The 19,547-nt window shown below is 35.7% G+C and overlaps 1 protein-coding gene and 1 non-coding gene across 38 annotated transcripts in view; both read right to left on the reverse strand.

Moving 5' to 3' along the window:
• Positions 1-19,547, reverse strand: part of Pbrm1 (polybromo 1) — a 132,674-nt gene that overhangs the window by 89,639 nt on the left and 23,488 nt on the right. For all 37 annotated transcript variants that reach the window (XM_063257221.1, XM_013143857.3, XM_063257234.1 and 34 more), the window contains 6 exons: positions 17,665-17,781; positions 13,166-13,234; positions 7,122-7,220; positions 4,507-4,592; positions 2,993-3,088; positions 2,121-2,212 (listed from right to left, as the gene is read on the reverse strand). In XM_063257221.1, coding sequence (XP_063113291.1) covers positions 2,121-2,212; positions 2,993-3,088; positions 4,507-4,592; positions 7,122-7,220; positions 13,166-13,234; positions 17,665-17,781 — 559 coding nt within the window. The remainder of the gene's footprint in view (positions 1-2,120; positions 2,213-2,992; positions 3,089-4,506; positions 4,593-7,121; positions 7,221-13,165; positions 13,235-17,664; positions 17,782-19,547) is intronic.
• On the reverse strand, positions 3,723-3,922 carry LOC111754638 (small nucleolar RNA SNORA73 family). Its single transcript, XR_002789320.2, has one exon. It is a non-coding gene; the product is annotated as a small nucleolar RNA SNORA73 family (small nucleolar RNA).

Consider the following 19,547-nt stretch of genomic DNA (forward strand, 5'->3'; position numbering starts at 1 on the left):
GGGATCGAACTCACGACCGCCTGCTTGCAAGGCAGGTGCTTATGCCGCTGAGCTAAATCCCCAGCCCCAGTTTTAAGTATTTTTAACTTTTCTATGTAATCTGTCTTTTTAACGTGTTTACTGTAAAATTTCTACACATTCAGGTTTTAAATTTTTATCTTTTCATTATTAGTTGATAGCTGTCATGCAGTCAGAAATATGACTGGTATAATAATCATTCAAATTTGTTAGTAATTTGTTTTACGACTAAGTAGGTGGTCAGTGTTTTGGAATGTCAACCTGGGAAGAATATGTGTTCTTTAACTGTAGAATACATATATCAGTATATATGCATATAATACATATAGTATAGTAAGTTGAGTGACAGCCATCAAAACATATTCATGTCTTACAAAACCAAAATGGCAAGAGATTCTGCAGATGTGTAATCCTGACACAGAGCAATTAACCTAAATTAGGTCAGTGGGTACTTACATGTAATCACAAGGATTCTTTTATGGTTCAGATCTAAAAAAGCCACCCGAAGTCTCATGTGTTGGAAAATGACTGGGTTATAAGGGCGTGATAGCTGGTACATTGCTGTTAGGAGGTACAGTCTGGCAAGAAGTGTTTCCTTCCTCAGCTCCAACTATTACTCTCCACTTCCTGGCTGCCACCGTCTGAGCAACCTTCCTTTGCCCAGGCCCTTTCTACCATGCTGTTTCTATGTTTAAGCCAACCAAACATGGACTGGAACCTCTGAACTGTAAGTCAAAACAAACTTCTCCTTTAATTTGTAGGTGTCAGGGAATTTTGTCCCAGCAATAAGGAAAGTGACTAAGACAGAGTCCAACAAAAGGAAGGGAGGAAAGTCAGACACAGTGGCACCTACCTGTAAATCCAGCACTCTGGGAGGTTGATGCAAGAGAATGCCAAGTACTACCCCAGTCTAAGCAACTCTGGAAGACTCTATCTTAATAATAAAAAAGAGGTGGGGTTTGGGCATATAGCTCAGTGTCACAAGTGTCTGCCTGGCAAGCGTGAGGTTGTGGGTTGGATCCCAGGTACAAAAAAACAAAAACAAAACAAAACAAAAAACTTAAAAAGGATCTGGGTATGTAGCTCCATTGGGTTACCTGTAGCTGAACTGGGTTCGGTGCCCAGGGGATAGAGGTGGGGAAGGTCAAAGAAAAAAGGGACATATTAAAGAGGGTATAAGGGCCATCAGCCAAGGAATACTAGTAACCTCTACATGCTAAAAAAGGCAAGGAACTAGATTTTCCCCTAGAATAACCAAAGGTACTGGTCGACAGCTTGATTTTAGACTTCTTGGCTCCCAAACTATAAGAAAATAAATAAATTTGTGTTGTTTTATACTAATAAGCTTGTAGTAACTTGTTTCAGCAGCAGTGAGAAACAAACATACTTAAAAAGTGCTTAAGTTTCTGTATCTTCTCTGGACTTCTGTCTGCTTATCCAGCAACTGGCAGAAGGCGGCTCCCACACTAAAGGAAACAGCTTCCATTTTTTTTCGGTAAAGTACCATCTCCTAGGGCTGGGGATTTAGCTCAGCAGCATAAGCACCTGCCTTACAAATGCGTGGTTGTGAGTTGAATCCTCGGTACCAAAAAAAAAAAAAAAAAAAAAAAAATTTTCCAAGCCCTAGGAAACAGGTGGAAACAAAAACAAAAACAAAAACAAAAAAACAACAAAAAAAAAAAAATCAAAAGAAACTAAAAGTACCATTTCCTTGTTTCACATACTAGGCACTCCTTTATAATCCCTTCCCCTCAACATCTTATCATTTTGAGGTAAGGTGAATACCTTTTTATATTTGAAATAATCTCCTTGAAAGTCTGTCTTATGGGAAGACAATACAACTATTCTTCAGTTATTTGCTTGTTGTATTTTTCTCTAAACTTCTATATTCAATTTTTCTATATTTCTATTTTTACTCAACTTTAAAAATAAATAAAGCATAAACTTTGGTAAATTTGTCAACCAAGGAGTACAATCAAATGCAACAAAAAGCATGTCCTTCAAAACTAACAAACTGAAGGCCATTCCAATGTTACAGAAATTTCCCTTAGCCAGAAAAGATCCACCTTGAAGGTACTCATTAGCTACCATTTAATGCCTACCAGCTAAAGTAGCATCCTCTTCACTCTCTGAGCCATACTGAAGTGCCATGGTAATTGCAGATAAACGACCCCCTTGGACTGCTCTTTTATTACTAAAAAGAAAAACAAGCAATTAGAAAGTAAAAAAAGACGTTATAACAATTTGATTACATGAACCAGTAACTGTTAACAAAGTATTACTTATAAAAGTAATTTTTAAGCTAGACATGGTGGTGTGTGCCTGCTATCTCATCACTCTGGGAGGCTGAGAGGAAGGAGGTTCACAGGTTTGAAACCAGCCTGAGTGAGACTCCATCTCAAAATTTTAAAAAAGTGTTAAACCTGTTATCCTCTTGCCTCAGCCTTCCACAAAGCTGGGATTACAGGCATGCATTAGCATGCCTGCCTTGTATTTCTTATTATTCCCCATAATCGAGTTTTGGCTAGGCAAAATTTTTTTCTTTTCAGAAAACAGGGAAGAGTGGTAGAAAGCTATAAGTATGCCATTTACAATTTGCTTTTTACTTAAATACAGCACTATTGCTTATTTTATGAAAAATAAAAGGTTTGGTTATTCTAGTATGTTCATTCCTTAAAACACTCATAATGTAACACTCATATTGACAAAACTTTTACTATGAACACAAAACTTAGTCATTTAATACAAGTATTAACCTCACATCTTGTTTTAAATTAATATTAAATACTACCCCATAATATTAAAACATTACACGAGAGATAAGACCTACTATAGTACCTCAATTTTTCAATAAATCACCTGATAACAAGTTCTCAGAATAATCCAAAAGTATTATGTCAAGAGAGCCATTAGACAAAAGTTCGTACGTCTACTGTCACAGCGCGGTTAACTGTCAGACTAAATTTTCTCTCACCGGTAGTATTTGCTAGTGGCGTTTCTCTCTTCACCAAGGCTGCCTTTACTGTGTGTTGAACCTGTTAGTCGGGCTGCAGCCAAATTGGATGCAGTCCTATCCAGAGATAAGATTAAAAAATGTTTAGGAACTAGATAGCACAAATCAGAATTCTGAATATATTTAATAAAAAAAAAAGATTCTCATTTTTTGTTTTTGAGATAAGAGTCTTACTATATGGTTCCGGCTGGCTTTGAACTCACTATGTACCCCAGGCTGGTCTTGAACTTGTAGCATCCTGCCTCAGCTTTCCAAGTGCTGAGATTACAAGTGTGTGTCACCATGCCTAGGTTTTCTCTTCTTTTCTAATGTATTTCTGACTCTCATCTATGCAGCAGGCTCTGTTCTAGGATCTGGGGACTCTGTGAAAGAGGACAGACCAGGTCTGGTCCTTGAGCACCTAACATCATTTCAGAACCTGAAAACTTGGTACTGAAACAATGAGAAGGCGAGAAGAAATCTAGGAAAGCAGGCAACCTTCTCATTTCAGGCAAGGGAAATGAAATTCCACAACTAAGCCTTATTCAAAGTTGTGATCCTGCTTACAGAAAAGCCAGAATTGAGAGTTCAAATCTGCTGGCTAAATACCTGTATTGCAAATATGACTATATACTATTGTGTGTGTGTGTGTGTGTGTGTGTGTGTATATATATATATATATATATATATTTTTTTTTTTTTTTTTTTAAGACATTGTTTCCTGCATGGTTTATCTCCTCAGTCACTGCCCAAAGGACTCTGAGAAGTTGTAGGAATATGCAGGCGCAGACACAAGGTCCAGCTTCTTCTCCAACATCGTGGAAAGTGACTGTACATCATGGGGCAGAGCCCTATGTTCCCCTATGCCACCTGGACTATACTATTATATATTATACACAAATAGCTTGTTATATATACATTTAATATGTATATTAACTATTAAATATATAAATTTGTATTTTTATAAGTCAATAAAAGTACATAGTAGTGCTAAAAACCAGAAAGTTTCTATTTTTTTGGTTTTTTGAGACAGGATCTCTTCATGTAGTCTAGGCTAGCCTTGAACATACGGCAATCATCCTGCCTTGGCTTCCAAGTGCTGTAATTACAGTGGTGTACCACCATGCCTGGCTCAAAATGTTTTTTTTTTTAAAAGCCCTTCAATTGCAACATAGGAGCCAGATAAAGACTTACCTCTGTTTTTTTCAGAATCACATTATCAATATTAAATATAGTCGTAAATTCCGAATCACATTATCAACAGTAAGTATAGTCTTTTAAGACATAAATCTTGTTTTACATTGTACTGATATCACTAGCTAGAAAATTTACAAATATAAAAGCACAAAGGCCTCACTATGTAGTTCAGGTTGGCCTTGAACTTACTATGTAATTTTGGCCTTAATCTCACAGCAATCCTTCTGCCTAAGCCTCCCCAGTGCTAGGATTATAGGTCTGTGCCACCACATCCAGCTCTTAAATATTTTTTAACCTACCTTATCCGAAGACTTGATTTAGTCATTTCATGATGTTCAATCTCTGCTTTTTTCATATAAAATATTTTTTTAATTGAATTTGCATCCTGTCAAGACAAAATTATTTGGCTTTAAAAAAGGAACATAAAGAAAAGTTTAAAATGCCCTCACTCAAGTACTGAGTACTTTTCATAGTACTCTTTCCATTTGAAGCCAATTTCTATTCAGTTGCATAAATCTGCATTCTCTAGCCTTCCTGTAAGTTTCCAAACATCTTTATAAAGCTGTCAATAGTTAAATACAAGATAAAAAGGCCTCTTTCTTTCACAATTAGTCAAGTAATATGCAAACAAATATCTAATGGTAAAAATATGAAATCTTTTTAGGTATACTGATCTAAAACTGAAACGAAGATGAACTTTTAAGTTTCTAAATACTGTATTATGCATGCAAATTTAGAACGAGGGTACTTGCTTAAATTAATAACACAATAAAATTTAGTTTAGGCAAAAAAGACCTATATGTATCAACAATTAGCACTGAACTATAAAATGTCCCATCACAGACTAAGAATACAAGAACTTCATAGTTCATTCTTCCTGATCTTCCTCAAAGCTTCTTAAAAGATGAAAGGAAAAAGTTAATATTAAGTACCAATAACAATTTTGAGTATCTAGGAGAGTGTTTATAAAATCTAACAATTTTAGCATCAAAAGATGTCCTGACTGTCTCTTCCTAAATTTCTAGTGATTTGATTAATTCAACACATTTCTACAAGCAACTATTCATTATAGGTCTACAAAATTTCTAAGAAGAAACTACAAAATAATGAATCAATAACTTTATAATTAGTGTTATACTGTAAAAATGGCTTTTTATATTTATGAATTTTAAATACAGGAAATAAATCAATATTTAACTTTAAAAATGGATCAAAACCTTTTTCTGACAGAAGAATAAATATTTAGATGAATGGAATGATACCAAGATTTCTGAAATAGATCCCTATATCTACAGTTAACTGATTTTCAACAATTGTGCCAAGATAATTCAATGAAGGAAGGATAATCTTTTCAATATATGGTGCTAGGATAGTCCTCCAGGTAAAAGAATGAATTTAACTCCTACTCCATTATCTCAAAGTTAATTCAAATCGGATCAAAGGTTCAAATGTCAATGAGTTAAAGCTATAAAACTCTTAGAAAAAAAGGCATATTAATCTTCAGAGTGTAGAATATGTGGTTTCTTTGATATGACAACTAAAATATTAATAACCAGAAAAAAAAAGGATAAACTAGACTTCATCGAAATTAAAAATTTGGGGGAGTCAAAGGACACTATCATGAAAGTGAAAAGAGAGTGGGAAAAAAATATTTGGAAGACATATCCAAGAATCTTACACCAACACAATAAAAAAAGAGAAGTAATCCAATTTTAAAAATGGGAAACATTTAATTTAATTTTAATTTTATAAATGGGAAGAAAGTTCACACTGTTAAGTGAAATAAACTAGACAGACATGTTTAAATATCACATTGTTTCTCTAATGGGAGAAACGGAAAGGTTAAATAAGGACCAAAATATCTAACAATTACTGGGAAATAGGAAAAAAAATATTCAAATGGGAAGAGGAACAAGGAATAGTGGAGGGGGAAAAGAAGGAAGGGAAAGGACTTCCTCTAATGAATACGATCATTACATATATATAAAATGTACCAATAAACTTAGTAACTTTTAAAAAGAATATAAATTTTAAAAAATGGCAATTGATCTGAATAGACATTTCTCCAAAGAAGATACAGAGATAGGCAATATGCACATGAAAAGATGATCTGCATCAATACTCATTAACAAAAGGCAAATCAAAACTACATCACAGTTCATACTCACTATAGTGGCTATGACACAAATAAAAATAGAAAGCAAGTGTTAGCGAGAATGTTAAAAAATTTTAACACTTGTACATGCCTGAAGAGAATGCAAAGTGGTATGGCAACCTTGGGAAACAATCTATTAGTTCCTTAGAAGATTAAATATATAGTTACTATATGATCAAATAATTCCATTTCTTGGTATGTGTCCAAGGGAAATAAAAACATATGTCCACATACAAGCTCATATGTGAATGTTCACAGCAGTGTTATTCACAATAGGCCAAAAATGGAAACAGTACCAAATGCTGGATAGTGAAATATAGAATATTATTCAGCAAAAAAGAAAAGTAAGTGCTGATGTATATGTTACAATATAGATGAAATTTGAAAACAATACGCTAAATGAAGAAATTATGTCACAAAGGAGCTCACAGCCATAGTAGTGTAAAATTCCTTTTATATGAAATGTCCAGAACAGGTAAATGTGTAAACACAGAAAGTAAGATGGTGGTCACAAAGAGATAGGGAAGTTGGAGAGAAATGAGTGATGGCTAACTGGATAGGGCTGATGGCTACACAACTCTGTGAATATACTAAAAATGAATAAACTGTATATGTTAAGTGGGTGAATAAACTGTATATGTTAAGTGGGTGAAATCTCTAGTGTATGACATATCTTGACAAAATTGTTATACAAAATTATTGACTCTAAATGCAAGTATCTACTAATATCAATGAAAATAGCAACAACAAAGAACTAACCTTGAATACTTGAGAACCAGGCTCATTATAAGTTTTGGCATTTTTTGCTAGGAGATCTATATCTTTGGCCATTGCATGAATACTTTTGTAGCTTCCATTCTACAGTAAACAACAAAATACAGTGGTTCCTCTTAATGACAGTTAATCAATATAACCTTTAAAAAAGAACTCCATATGCTTTTGTATTTTTAAATTGTTGCCAGAATCCAAGATTTTATTGGAAAATATGTATGTATAGTATGTATTCACACCACTACCCACTTACAAATGAAGTTTTGCAACAAATAACAAATCAGAACTAATTATCTTCATAAAAATCTATAAATTTCCAACAAATTAAGTAAAAATGTTATTTACCAAACACATAACACTTACAATAAATACTAACTCATCAAAGTAGACTTATTAGTGTGAACTAAAACTCCCTTTAGTTATCTGGACCACTTGGAATAAATTATAAAAAAAAAAAGTCTGTTATGGAGTCTAACATTCTGCACATACAGTGTGCCAAAGCTGTCGTATTTTAAATCTCACTCAGTCCAAAATAACCCAAGGATACTCATAGCTGCCTCACCTTACTAAGGAAAGAAACACAGGACACACATGAAGCAAAGGGCACATAATAATGGCAAACACACAGAAATATACAGGACTAGTTCTAGAAACAGGAAAGCAAATTAAGTGGCATGGAGGGTAGGGAAGTATGGAACCGTAACACAAGCTGTATACAAAAGGTAAAGTGAGGGAGAAACAGGGTAGAATCCAGAGAACCAGGCAAAGGACTGTAGCTGGTTATCTGCTATGTGGTACTCTTCAACATCTGAATACCCATCTTTCAGAAAAGCGAATCTAAGAACAGATAGAGGACCCTACCTCTCATAGGGGTGAAAGGTGGCATACGTTTGCTTTGCTAACAGCCTAGCAACAGGGCAACTCATGCTTGGCTACTGAGTGACTAAAAAAATGGCCAGGGAATGAATGGCAGTAAGGAAACACGTTGCACAGTGGCAAAAACACAGTAACAGCAAAGATACCACGAAGTGGTTTTGGGTAATCATGGCTATGTCATGATGTCCCAGAGTTCCACTTATTTTCCAAAAAGTAGCTTACCACAGCTTTCCAATCCAATAACTCTATGATGTATCTAACACCCTTTTCATAAATTTTTCTGCTTTAGTCAAAATTGATTACCTTTGAGCAGTTGTTGTGACCAGCATTAGAAAACAAGTGGGATGGCAGGAAGGTTAGGATCAAGAAGATGTAGGAAAGACTAGTTGGCATTTGATTTAACATATTCCCCCTAGACAGATGTCAGGAAGTATGTTCTGTAGCAGTCAGTGGGCTGCCTCAAAACCAGATGATACATTATGGAGTCTGCACAGATTAGAGATCTGTGTTTTAACATCTTGTGAACATACATCTGTAAAACCAGTACTTACTACATAGCTACTCTTTACTACTTAGAATTTAAAACCAAAGAAGTTTCTCCCTCCTGTGCTTCAGTCTATTACTTAATGAGATTAAAGGACACATTTAAGTTTGCCCTTTTGGTTTACCTCCAAGGATCATTAAACCCTCCTTTTACCCTGAGATGATGACTCATACTCACATTCTATGGATGGCAAATGTTTTTGTATATTTTATCATTGATCTCTGTGACTGGGATACTACACCCCATATGCAGCAGAGGAAACAGGCAAGGCACCTGACCAAAGTGACATAGCTAGTAAAGAGTAGAGAAAAAAACAAAAACCATGTTCAGTTCCTTTTAAGGGAACTAGGTTTCTGGTATAAGTTACAGCTTTCCTTATATTGTATGCTTAATATTTTTTCTTTTTTTTTGGTACCAGGGATCAAACTCATCATCTTGTGCTTGCCAGGCAGGTGCTTCAGCTGCTGAGCTAAATCCCCAGCCCTGTATGCTTAATCTTTGATCATCAAACTATAAGCCTTAATCACTCTATATTTTCTGAGTACCTATCTCTGAATGGGACAGTAAATGCAAAGGTAAAGAGTCTGGAGCCAGACTGGTCAAGTTCCAGCTCTTAACAGGTAGTGACTTGGGCAAGTCACTTAATATCCTCATCCTTCAGATTTCTAATCTGTAATATGGGAATAATAACAGTATATATATCTCTTGCAGTTTTTCTAAGACAGGTAATATATATAAATTACTTAGAAGAATACTAGGTTCATAGCCTTTTTTTTTTTTTTGTCTTTTTTTGGTTTTTATCGGTACCAGGGATAGGTTCATAGTCTTTATCAGTGTTTTTGTTGTAGCTACTACAGCTACAGAAACAGTGAATGGACAAAGGACAGAAAGGGTTGAAGAGAACAAGGTATTTTCATTGACTTTACACTCATTCTATTGTGAGATAATTTACTATGAGACACTAACAGTACTTGGAAGTGGATAAAAATAAACAACGAAGTTCTTAGTGCTCATGATCATTTCACAATCAGAAATAGCAGTAGTCAATTCTTTTTTGTGGTGCTGGCAATCTAATGTAGGTCCTTGCACATGACAGATAAGCTCTCTACCACTGAGCTATATTCCCAACTCTAATGTTTGTCTTAAAACACACTCCAAGATACTTCATCTTATTTGGTAACAATATCCTCTTAGACATCTGCTTTACTGAGTTCTAAAAGCCCCTAAAAATGTCTATGAGCTAGAGGACTTCCGGAAGAACATGGTGGATAGATGGCAGCAGCTACAGAGGCTCTCTGAGATACCCCGCTTAGAATCCAGGAATGCTGCAGTACGAGTAGTCCTAAGCAAGAAGAAATACACCCTGCTGACCCAGGAATGAACTAAGCTAAGAGAAACCAACTGGAAATCCAATCCTGGTGCTATAAGAGATAAAAGCGCAGAAGCTAGAACCCGCCCCACTGGAAGTCATGATCTGAATTTCCTGCTGCGGCTGCTGCGTCCAAATCTGCAGGGCAGGGAGAGAGACGCGTAAAAGCTCTGAGAGCGGGAATCTGCCAACGGAGTTGAGAGCAGGACTAGCAAGGAGCCCTACATCAACTTGCAGTTAGTAAGGGGAACGGGACCCTTTCATAGAGTAGGAGGCGCCAGCAAAGGACATACTGGGACCAGGCAGACTTGCCGGGACGGGGCGCTGCAGTGACTTCAGTCACATATTCCCCTCTCAAGCAGGATTGGTGAGGAGAGCCTGGCCTGCGTGACACACTGACTTAGATCTAGTAGGCGAGTCCAACACAGGTCCCAGCGCCTGGAGGTGCACCCTAGCGGTGAAGCCTTTGGTAGGTTGACCTGGAGGGGTGGGCCCAGCAGAGGCGGCCCAGGTCAGTGTCTCCCTAGTACACTGCAGTGGGCGGAACACCTAGCAGGCGCAATTCGAACAAACTATAACTGAAAGAAGAGAAAAAAATTGGGCCTCCTACATTCACTTGTATGGAAGGAACAAGAAGTATGGGAAGAGAAAGGAACAAGAAAAGGTCCTCAATCCCCAATCCTGAGAACACTGATCCAGGAAAGGGAAATGCAAAGGAAGACAGAAAACATGCAATATCAGACATGGCACCAATAGACATAAAGCGATATCTCCAGAGCCTCACAGACAAGTTTAAAAATGAAGTATTTGAGCTGGGGATTTAGCTCAGCAGCACAAGCGCCTGCCTTGTAAAGCAGGCAGTCGTGAGTTCGATCCCTGGTACCGATAAAAAGGAAAAAGACAAAAAAAAAAAAAAAAAAAAAAAAAAAGAAGTATTTAATGAAATAAAGCAAGAGATAAGTAGAATAGTTAGAGAAATGCTAAGCACCACCCAAGAAAAAACAGATGGTGGAATGGAAGAACAGAAAAAAAGGGGAACTGTTTGATGGAGAAAATGGAGAAAATATAGAATACATGAAGCAGGTTCAAAGAGATTACCAGGAAACTAAAAACTCTATCAAAAGCTGGCATAACAGCTTGAAAGAAACTAAGGATAGATTATCTGAATTGGAGGGCAGACTTGTAATATGGGAGCATGAAATGAAAAACTTCTTAAAAATAACAAGAAAACAAACAGCAGTAATACAAAGACTAGAAGATGATAAGAGGATCTACAACCTAAGAATTAAGAACATAAAAGAAGAAGTAGGGACACAAACAAATGGACTACAAAAGCTATTCACAGAAATAATCCAAGAGAATTTCCCTAATTTAGCAAAAGGTAAAGATACTCAGATGTATGAGGCATACAGGACCCCAGCCACCTACAACCCAAATAGAGCTACACCCAGGCATATAATAATCAAAATTCCAGAAATCCAATATAAGAACAGAATACTAAAAGCCGTCAGAGACAAGAAACAGATCACTTACAAGGGAACACCCATCAGAATTACAGCAGACTTCTCGGTACAAACCATCAAATCACCAAGAGCATGGGGGGAAATGATTCAAGCTTTGAAAGATAATAACCTCTAGCAAAGATTGATATATCCTGCACATCTGACCCTAGAAATTGATGGAAAAACATGGTGCTTCCAGGATAAAGAGGAATTAGGGGAATTTGCAACCACCAATTCAACTCTACAGAGAATACTGCAGGATATTCTAAAAAAGGAAAATACCAAGACTTCAGACACAGTGGCAGAGAGGCCACAATGAATAGAGCAGAAAGTGAAATGAAGAAGACAAACTGACAACAAATGACAGAAAAAGAGCTCAACAGAAATGAGGCAGAGAAGATTAGATGGTAGGAACAGCTATTTTGGAGGAAACAAGACATCATAATAGCTAATGCTGATTCAGTATCATCTTGAAGTCCCATCAAGCTTTTATTCTTCTGTCTCCATCGGTCTTAACAGGTTGTAGCTTATTGGATTTTATTATATGTGATAATATAAGCAAAAACTTTTATAGACAAGGAGATTATACAGAAACTGTTGTTCATTTTCTGATAGTTGATTCTAAATACCCTATAATACTGTCATTCTCTTGAATGGTTTTACATTGTCTTGATATGTTTGGTGCTACAGTATACAAAGTTATACTCAAAGACTTCAAGGAAAGAGACATTATGGTAACTACTTTTATGTCGGGATGTCTTGTGGTGAAACACTATTTTGCTTAAATGGTTATGCTTTGACCTGCGCTGTTTTGTTGTTATGCCCTCTTTTATCTCAGTCTCCTTTTTAAATTTATTTTCTTTTTAATAAAGGGAAAAATTTTTAAAAAGCAGGATATATTATTATAGTAACCCACTTTGATTTCCTATTAACTTGATCTGAAACCCTGTATAGCCCTCACCATCTTGCTTTGACTAATTTTCCTCTATTCTGCTTTCCTTGATAGTACCAAGTTCAAAAATATAGGCAACAACTGTAAAGACAATAAGATTCATTATGACACCCATTCCGGTTGACTATTATCTTCTTTTAAAGCCCTGTAATATCTCCAATGTTTTGGTTTTATTCTTTATTGTTTTGTTCAATTTTATTATAACTAATGATATAGGCAATTCTTTTTAAGATAGCAACAGGCAGTATGGTAACCATTGTTGATCACCTAGTATTTTTTTTTTATATTATCTATTATGTTCATCCTTTTGATTTGACTGACTCTGTTCTGTTATGTCACATTTGGTTTTACTCTCTTCAAAAAAAAGTATAAGAACTGGGAGCAATAAAACCCAAAATGTGTAATTGTCATTGTACAAAAGAAAGGAAAAGAAAGTGCTCTAAAGAATATAACCGCATATATATTTAAGTGTATAAGATAAATAACCATATTACTGAGTTTTGTTGGATCATTGAACAAAACTGTTTCCAGTCTGTTTGAAAGTCCACTTTATATGCTTTAATTTTATAACTTGAACAACTATTTCTAAGATAACAATATGTAATCTATTAACTAGTGATTTCCTATTGTTTATTTTTTCTGAAATTCTGTATAACTTGTACCCTATTTCTGCTTTTCTTTTTCTCCTTAATTAAAAAAAAAAAAAAAAAAGAGTCTCCATCCCCCCCAAAAAAGTCTATGAGCTAACTACTCTAAACCACATATGATAATATATGGTCATCTTCATACCTGTATCCTCTGGGCAATGGTCTTGAGATCTATAGGCTCCTTAATTATTGCATAATAGTCTGGATATTGCTGGAAGACAAAAACCCAGGTATGCTCAGTGAGTGCAATCAGCCAATGAGAAGACAAAAGCACAATGACAATCTGTTCTTTGACCAATAAATTAAGTAGCTTTGTGAGATTCACAACTAAAACACATAGCTGTATGACAATTATATTTAAAGCAAAAATAATGCTTAATTTTAAGAAGTTTCATGAAATATGCAACAGCAGCAGGTTAAAGTTTACATTTAGTTTTTGCTAGTTATCATTATGTAACTAACAAACTACAATTTAAGGTTTTAAAAATTTTGAGTTCACAGATTCAGGTAGTTTTGAAGAGCCCAAGATCTTTATTCCTGGAAATAAAGCATAAGTTCGTGATGGACCTGTAACAAGCCTTTCTTCTTCTGTAATCTAAATAATATATTTCATTGAAGCATTTATAAGGAACTATCCATAGCAAAGATTGTAAAATGTTATTTTCATGTTTAACTTACTGTTTCAACTTAATGTTTTACTCAATTTTTCCAAAATAAAAAGTTTTAAGTGAAATCAGAGGGAAAAATGAAGCAAAAATTATAAGCAATTTTTACTTTATCAAATACTAGTCAACCCCAAGAATTTGTACATGTTCGCCGATGTCCTTGAGGTTTTCACAGTGCCTACAGTCATTCATTATGGCCAGGCTCTACTACAAGCTTTGTTTTTGGAAAAACAAATGAAGTTGAACAAAAAGTCAAAAGTTTCGATCCTCGGTACCACGAAAAAAAAAAAAAAAGTCAAAATTTGGCAGCACCCTCCCTGTTGCCCCACTCATGTGCAAGAAGTTCAAGGAAAGTCAAATTAGGCTTTTCCTCTGTCAGTTGGCAATTGCAATTCTACCTTCTGTTTCTGACTTTTTGTTGTTGTTGTTTTTTGAGTCAGGCAGGTCTTGCTGGTTGACCTTGACCTCACTACGTAGGCTGGCCTTAAACTCAAGGCAATCCTCCTGCCTCAGTCTCCTCAGTGCTGGGATTATAGGCCTTTGCCACCATGCTTGATGTACCTTGGTGATATATGACTACATTCTAGGTACCTCATATTTATATAATCTATCTTTTCTTGACTGGCTTATTTCCCTTAGCATTATGTCCAGGATTTATTCATACTGTAGTATGTATTAAAATTTTTTTAAAATTTTTTTATTTATATATATAATTTATTCATTCATTTGTCAATAGATATCGGGGCTGTTTCTTCAATGATTAAAATAAGCACCTAAACAATTTATTTTTAAAGGAAACATTGGTCAAAAAACAGGGTGACAATCCAAAAATGGACATCTGCGATGAATACAAACTTCTCAAATGAAACAAACACAAACAGCAAATAAATATATGAAAAAATGTTCAACATCACTGGTCATTCAAGAGATGCAACTTAAAACAACACTGAGATTCTATCTCACCCTGGAAAGAAAGGCTATTATCAAGAAATCAAGCAATAACCAAACCGTGGGGGGAGGGGGGCTGAGAGGGGAAAAGGAACCCTTCTCCACTGTTGGTGGGACTGCAAACTGCTGTGACCACTGTGGAAATCAGTGTGGAAAGCCCTCAAACAACTGGATTGGAGGTCCCATTTGGCCCAGCCACGTCCCTTCTGGATATCATCCCAGAAGAATTAAAAACATCATACCACAGCAATTAATATAATGTATGTGCATCCATGTTTACAGCAGCACTATTTGTAATAGCTAGATCTTGGAAACAACCCAAATGCCCATTAAATAGGGACTGGATAGAAAAAGATGTGGTCCTTTTATACAAAAGAGTACTGCTTAGCCATAAAGTATAAACAGGAGACTTTTGTAGGTAAATGTATGCAAATTGAGACCACACTCATTACTGAAATAAACCAGATGCACATGTATAAACACTGAATTGTTTGCCTGATGTGAAAAAGAGTAAATAAGATCCAAAATGCACAGCAGATATTGTAAAATTGAAAGAAACTTCCAAAGGAAAAAGAAATTGAATGGGGAAATGGAGAAAACGAAGAAGGCAAAAGCAAAACCAAACAAAAAATATATGTAAGATAGTTAAAACAGTTATACTACTTTCTCTTAATTCACTGTAAAGAAAGATTTGTGCTAAGATTGTTTGGACAATTAAATGCCGATATCCTGTACTCTGAGTAATTTAAAGATAGCAATACACAATTTAACAATTAACCATTGTTACTCTCCAGTTATCCTGTCTTGAAATTTTATTTTTTTTCTCTTAAAAAAAAATGGATGAGCAGAAGAGAAATAAGCTGTCTTATTCTCTGTGAATTCCTGGTAACAGAGAAAAAAGAAATTAGGTACTCTTATGCTGTAAAAAAAAAGAGGAGGTTTTCTGTCCAAGTGAGACATAAAGTACCAATGCACTTATGACTTCATAGCCAAGAGACAATTAACAAAGCTATAGATCTGACTCATAGCACAGCTTCTGAAACTTCAGAATTTCCATGGCCCACTCACTCTTAAATCTCTAGGTAAAGGTATACTTTGAGAGGTATTCTACTATAACACATCTACTGTGATCATTTGCTTCTGTACCTACCATGCTCTCTACTCCCTGAATTTCTTAGGGACACAAACCATGCCATATTTACTTTTATATCCCTGCCACGTAGTTGAAACTCAGCATGTCACTGGAAGTATTTGTTGATTGTTGAGTAACAAAGTTTTTCCCATCACTCACTAAAAAAACTAGTTACTTAAAGGTGGTCTTGATCACAGGCAGGACAGTTATGATATTGAAAATAAAGTATATGACTTCTGTTATCTTAGGTATAGATCTGATTAGAAAGCCATAATGATTATACCCAATATATGATTTTAATGTTTAAAACAGGAAGAAAATAGCATGGTGACTCCTCAAAAATTTAAACATAGAATTATCATATGATGCAACAATTCCACATTGGGTATAGACTCCAAAGAAGTGAAGGCAAGGTCTTAAAGAGATACACCATATGCAGACCATATTTATAGTAGCATTACTCATAATAGCTAACTATAAAGAAGCTCAAATGTTCATTGACAGACAAATGGAGAAGCAAAATGTGCATTGTTACAAAGGAATATTATCTGTGCCTAACACAGGTTACAATATAGATAAACTCTGAAGACATACATATGCAGAGTGAAATAAGGCAGTAACAGGACAAATACAGTATGGCATCTCTTAGATCAAGTAACCATAATCTTAGAGACAGAAAGTATACCAGTGGTTGCCAAGGACTTAAGAGGCCAGAAATAGAATTGGTATTTAATAAATAATGGAGTTTCAGTTTTTAGGTTTTTTTTTTTTTGGTACTGGGGATAGAACTCACAACTGCAAGCTTGCAAGGCAGGTGCTTATGCCACTGAGCTAAATCCCCAGCCTCTGAGTTTCACTTTTGACAGATGAAAAGATCTAGAGATGGGACAATGGTGATTGGTTACATGACAGTGTAAATGTATTTAATGCCACAGAACTATACATTTAAAATGACTAAAACAGTAAGTTTTATGTACATTTTACCACAATAATAAAATAATAACCTTTTGGTCAAGTAAAATGATAAGACCATATCCTTTGTGCTTGCTTTTGAGACCATGAGGTAGGTATTTGGGAACCTCCAATATCTTCCTTTGAGCCTTATTTATTTTTTTATTTTAAAAAAATAAACAAAATAAAACCCATTAAAAGAAAACAATGAAAGTGGTAACAGGACTTCAAAACAAGATAATAGGAAATCAACAATGGCTACCATAATATCTAGTTATTTTCATAATAGCTGCCCATGCCACCAGATATAATAAAATCAAAGAAAAAAAAAAAAAACAGAATAAAACCAAGCCAACCAAAACAATGAAAATGATACAGAACTTTAAAACAAGATAATAGGGAATTAACAATGGCTACCACCTTTAGAAGGAAATTCCCCATAGTTGCTATATTCCATATTGTTATCCTCCAAACAGATGCTTAGGCCTGCAAAGTCAATTAAATACTAAATACTACAAGCATTAAGTGGTTTTTTCTACCTCAGTAACTATCATACCAGCCTGTGTTTCTCCGGATCAGCCGGTTGCTGCTCGGTTCTCATCAAATAGCCTGCAAACTGGCCAGCTCACAGGAAGGGTTGGCTTATTTTTCTTCCCAGCGGCCCATGACTGCCTGAACCTTACTTTATTCATCATTTTTTAATACTATGAACTGAACTCATGAGTTTACACATGCTAGGAAAAGGGTCTCTTTGACTGAGTTACAATCCCAGCCCATTTTATCTTGAGTTGTCCAGGCTGGCTTCAAATTTGTAATCCTCCTGCCTCAGCCTCCCACATAGCTGAGATACAGGCATGGGCCCCTGCCAGCTACTAATAAAATTTTTGAAGTATTTAAAAAGAAATCAAACATCTAAATTCATCTGTCTTTAATCACATCACTTACCACTTTAGAAGGCAGTTTCTGAAAAAGTTCACTAATAAGATGTCCTGATGGATTTGTGGCTACAACTATGGCTTCCAGTAGCTGCTCTAGTATCTCCTTCAGGTAACCTGGAGAAGACTAGGGGGTGAGGGATAAGAAAATCATACTTTGTGATAGAAAACAAAAGTCAGCAACTGGTTCAATCCCCAGTACAGTAAAAATAAAAAAAATTAAGAAAAAAGAAAAAGATAATCAAAGAAATGCTGATACTAGTGGGGGGATTGTATGCCCTAGAATGACCTACATCAAACTAATTAAGCACCTTATATTATTTCTATAAATCCCTTGGATCAAGTCCTTTACTGAACTCTACTTACAGTAAATACTACAAAATCAAAGTTCAAGCACCATGTGTGTAAAAATGATAAAAACACATACATTTTTAGAGTCTGAGCAACTAAGTTTAAAAAATGGCTGTTTCAACACCTGCTGTTCACATCTAATGAAGTCATAGTATCTGGCAGGATGATGACTACATGTATAGAGTTAGGACTACACATTATCAACCTTGGTATGCTCTGTCTGGACTAAAAACTGAATTCATGATACATCAAAACAGAATAAATTGATACATACCATTTTTGCTTTTAAGACTGACTAGCCTATACTTGGAGTCACTGTTTCAATACAATAAACTGTATGTCCTAAAGAGTACTTAGCCAGGAAAAGTTCAAGTTTGAAGCAAGTTAAGATGAAGTATTATAGTACTTTGAGTCGAAATCATGTTTTGGGCAAAAAAAAAAAAAAAAAAAAAAAGATTGTTAATTTATGTTTTAAGCAATAAAAGCACTAAAATTTTTGTGCTAATCCAACACAAGTTCTTTATTTAGTGCAACCTCAATTTAAAGGTCTAATATAATTAACTCTGCCAAGAGGGCATTAACATCTCTTCAAGTTAACACAATGTCTCAACATTCAGTAAATATTTAATATGCAAGACATGTAATTTTTTTTTTTGAGACAGGGTCTTGCTATGGAATGCAAGCTGGCCTTGAACTCATGGTAATCCGCCTGCCTTAGCCTTCTTTTTTCTGTGTGTGTGTGTTTATTTTCATTGTTTAGTGGCCCTTGTTTGTAACACAAAGTGAATGTTTTTGGTGTGTGGAGTTGGTACGTGGACTAATACACTCCAATCCTTCTGTCTTTACTCCTCCCTGCTTTCTCTGACTCCCCTCTAGTTCCACTTTCTTTTAACTTCCTGCCACTCCCCAATGAAAACAGGCTCAGCCAGGACCCTTTATTCTGCACTGTGTACATGTCTGAGCCAGGCACAGGTGCTGATTCATTGTAGAAGCCCTGACCGCAGCTGTGGACCGGTGCCAGCTTCGGTCCCTTAGGAACCTGTCCCCCAGCAGATGATGGGTCCACTTCTCAGAGGAGATGAGCCCTGCTGCCAGCTCTGCCCTGGAGAGATCCAGGGTGAGCACCTCCTAACCAAACCTCCTCCCCTGATGCTTCAGCCTTCTGGGATTACAGGTGTGTGCCACAATGCCTGGCAAGGCACGTAATTTGGGAAGAGTTCTAAATACATTAGTTCAAACATCCAACAGGATACTGATGAAATAAAACTGAAATTGCTATGTCTTAAATCATTTATTTTCTGGTTAAAACACAGCATATCACAGAGTTAGCATCAAAAAAGGAATTATGTTCTACAGCCAAGACTCCTTTCCTTCTCCAAAGAGCTAATTTTGAAACATTTTCCAGGTGACAAGTGGAAGAGGCATATGAATACACACATTCTATTTCAACTGGAAAAACTTTTGAGGAAATTACTCTTGATTTAAAAATGAGCAATCTAAAAACTTCCCCTTGCAGGTGTGGAAACACATGGCTATATCCCA

Source organism: Cavia porcellus, unplaced genomic scaffold (genome assembly GCF_034190915.1).
Source record: "Cavia porcellus strain 051 isolate PalLab524CR breed Dunkin Hartley unplaced genomic scaffold, mCavPor4.1 scaffold_10, whole genome shotgun sequence".
NCBI classification, from domain to species: domain Eukaryota; kingdom Metazoa; phylum Chordata; class Mammalia; order Rodentia; family Caviidae; genus Cavia; species Cavia porcellus.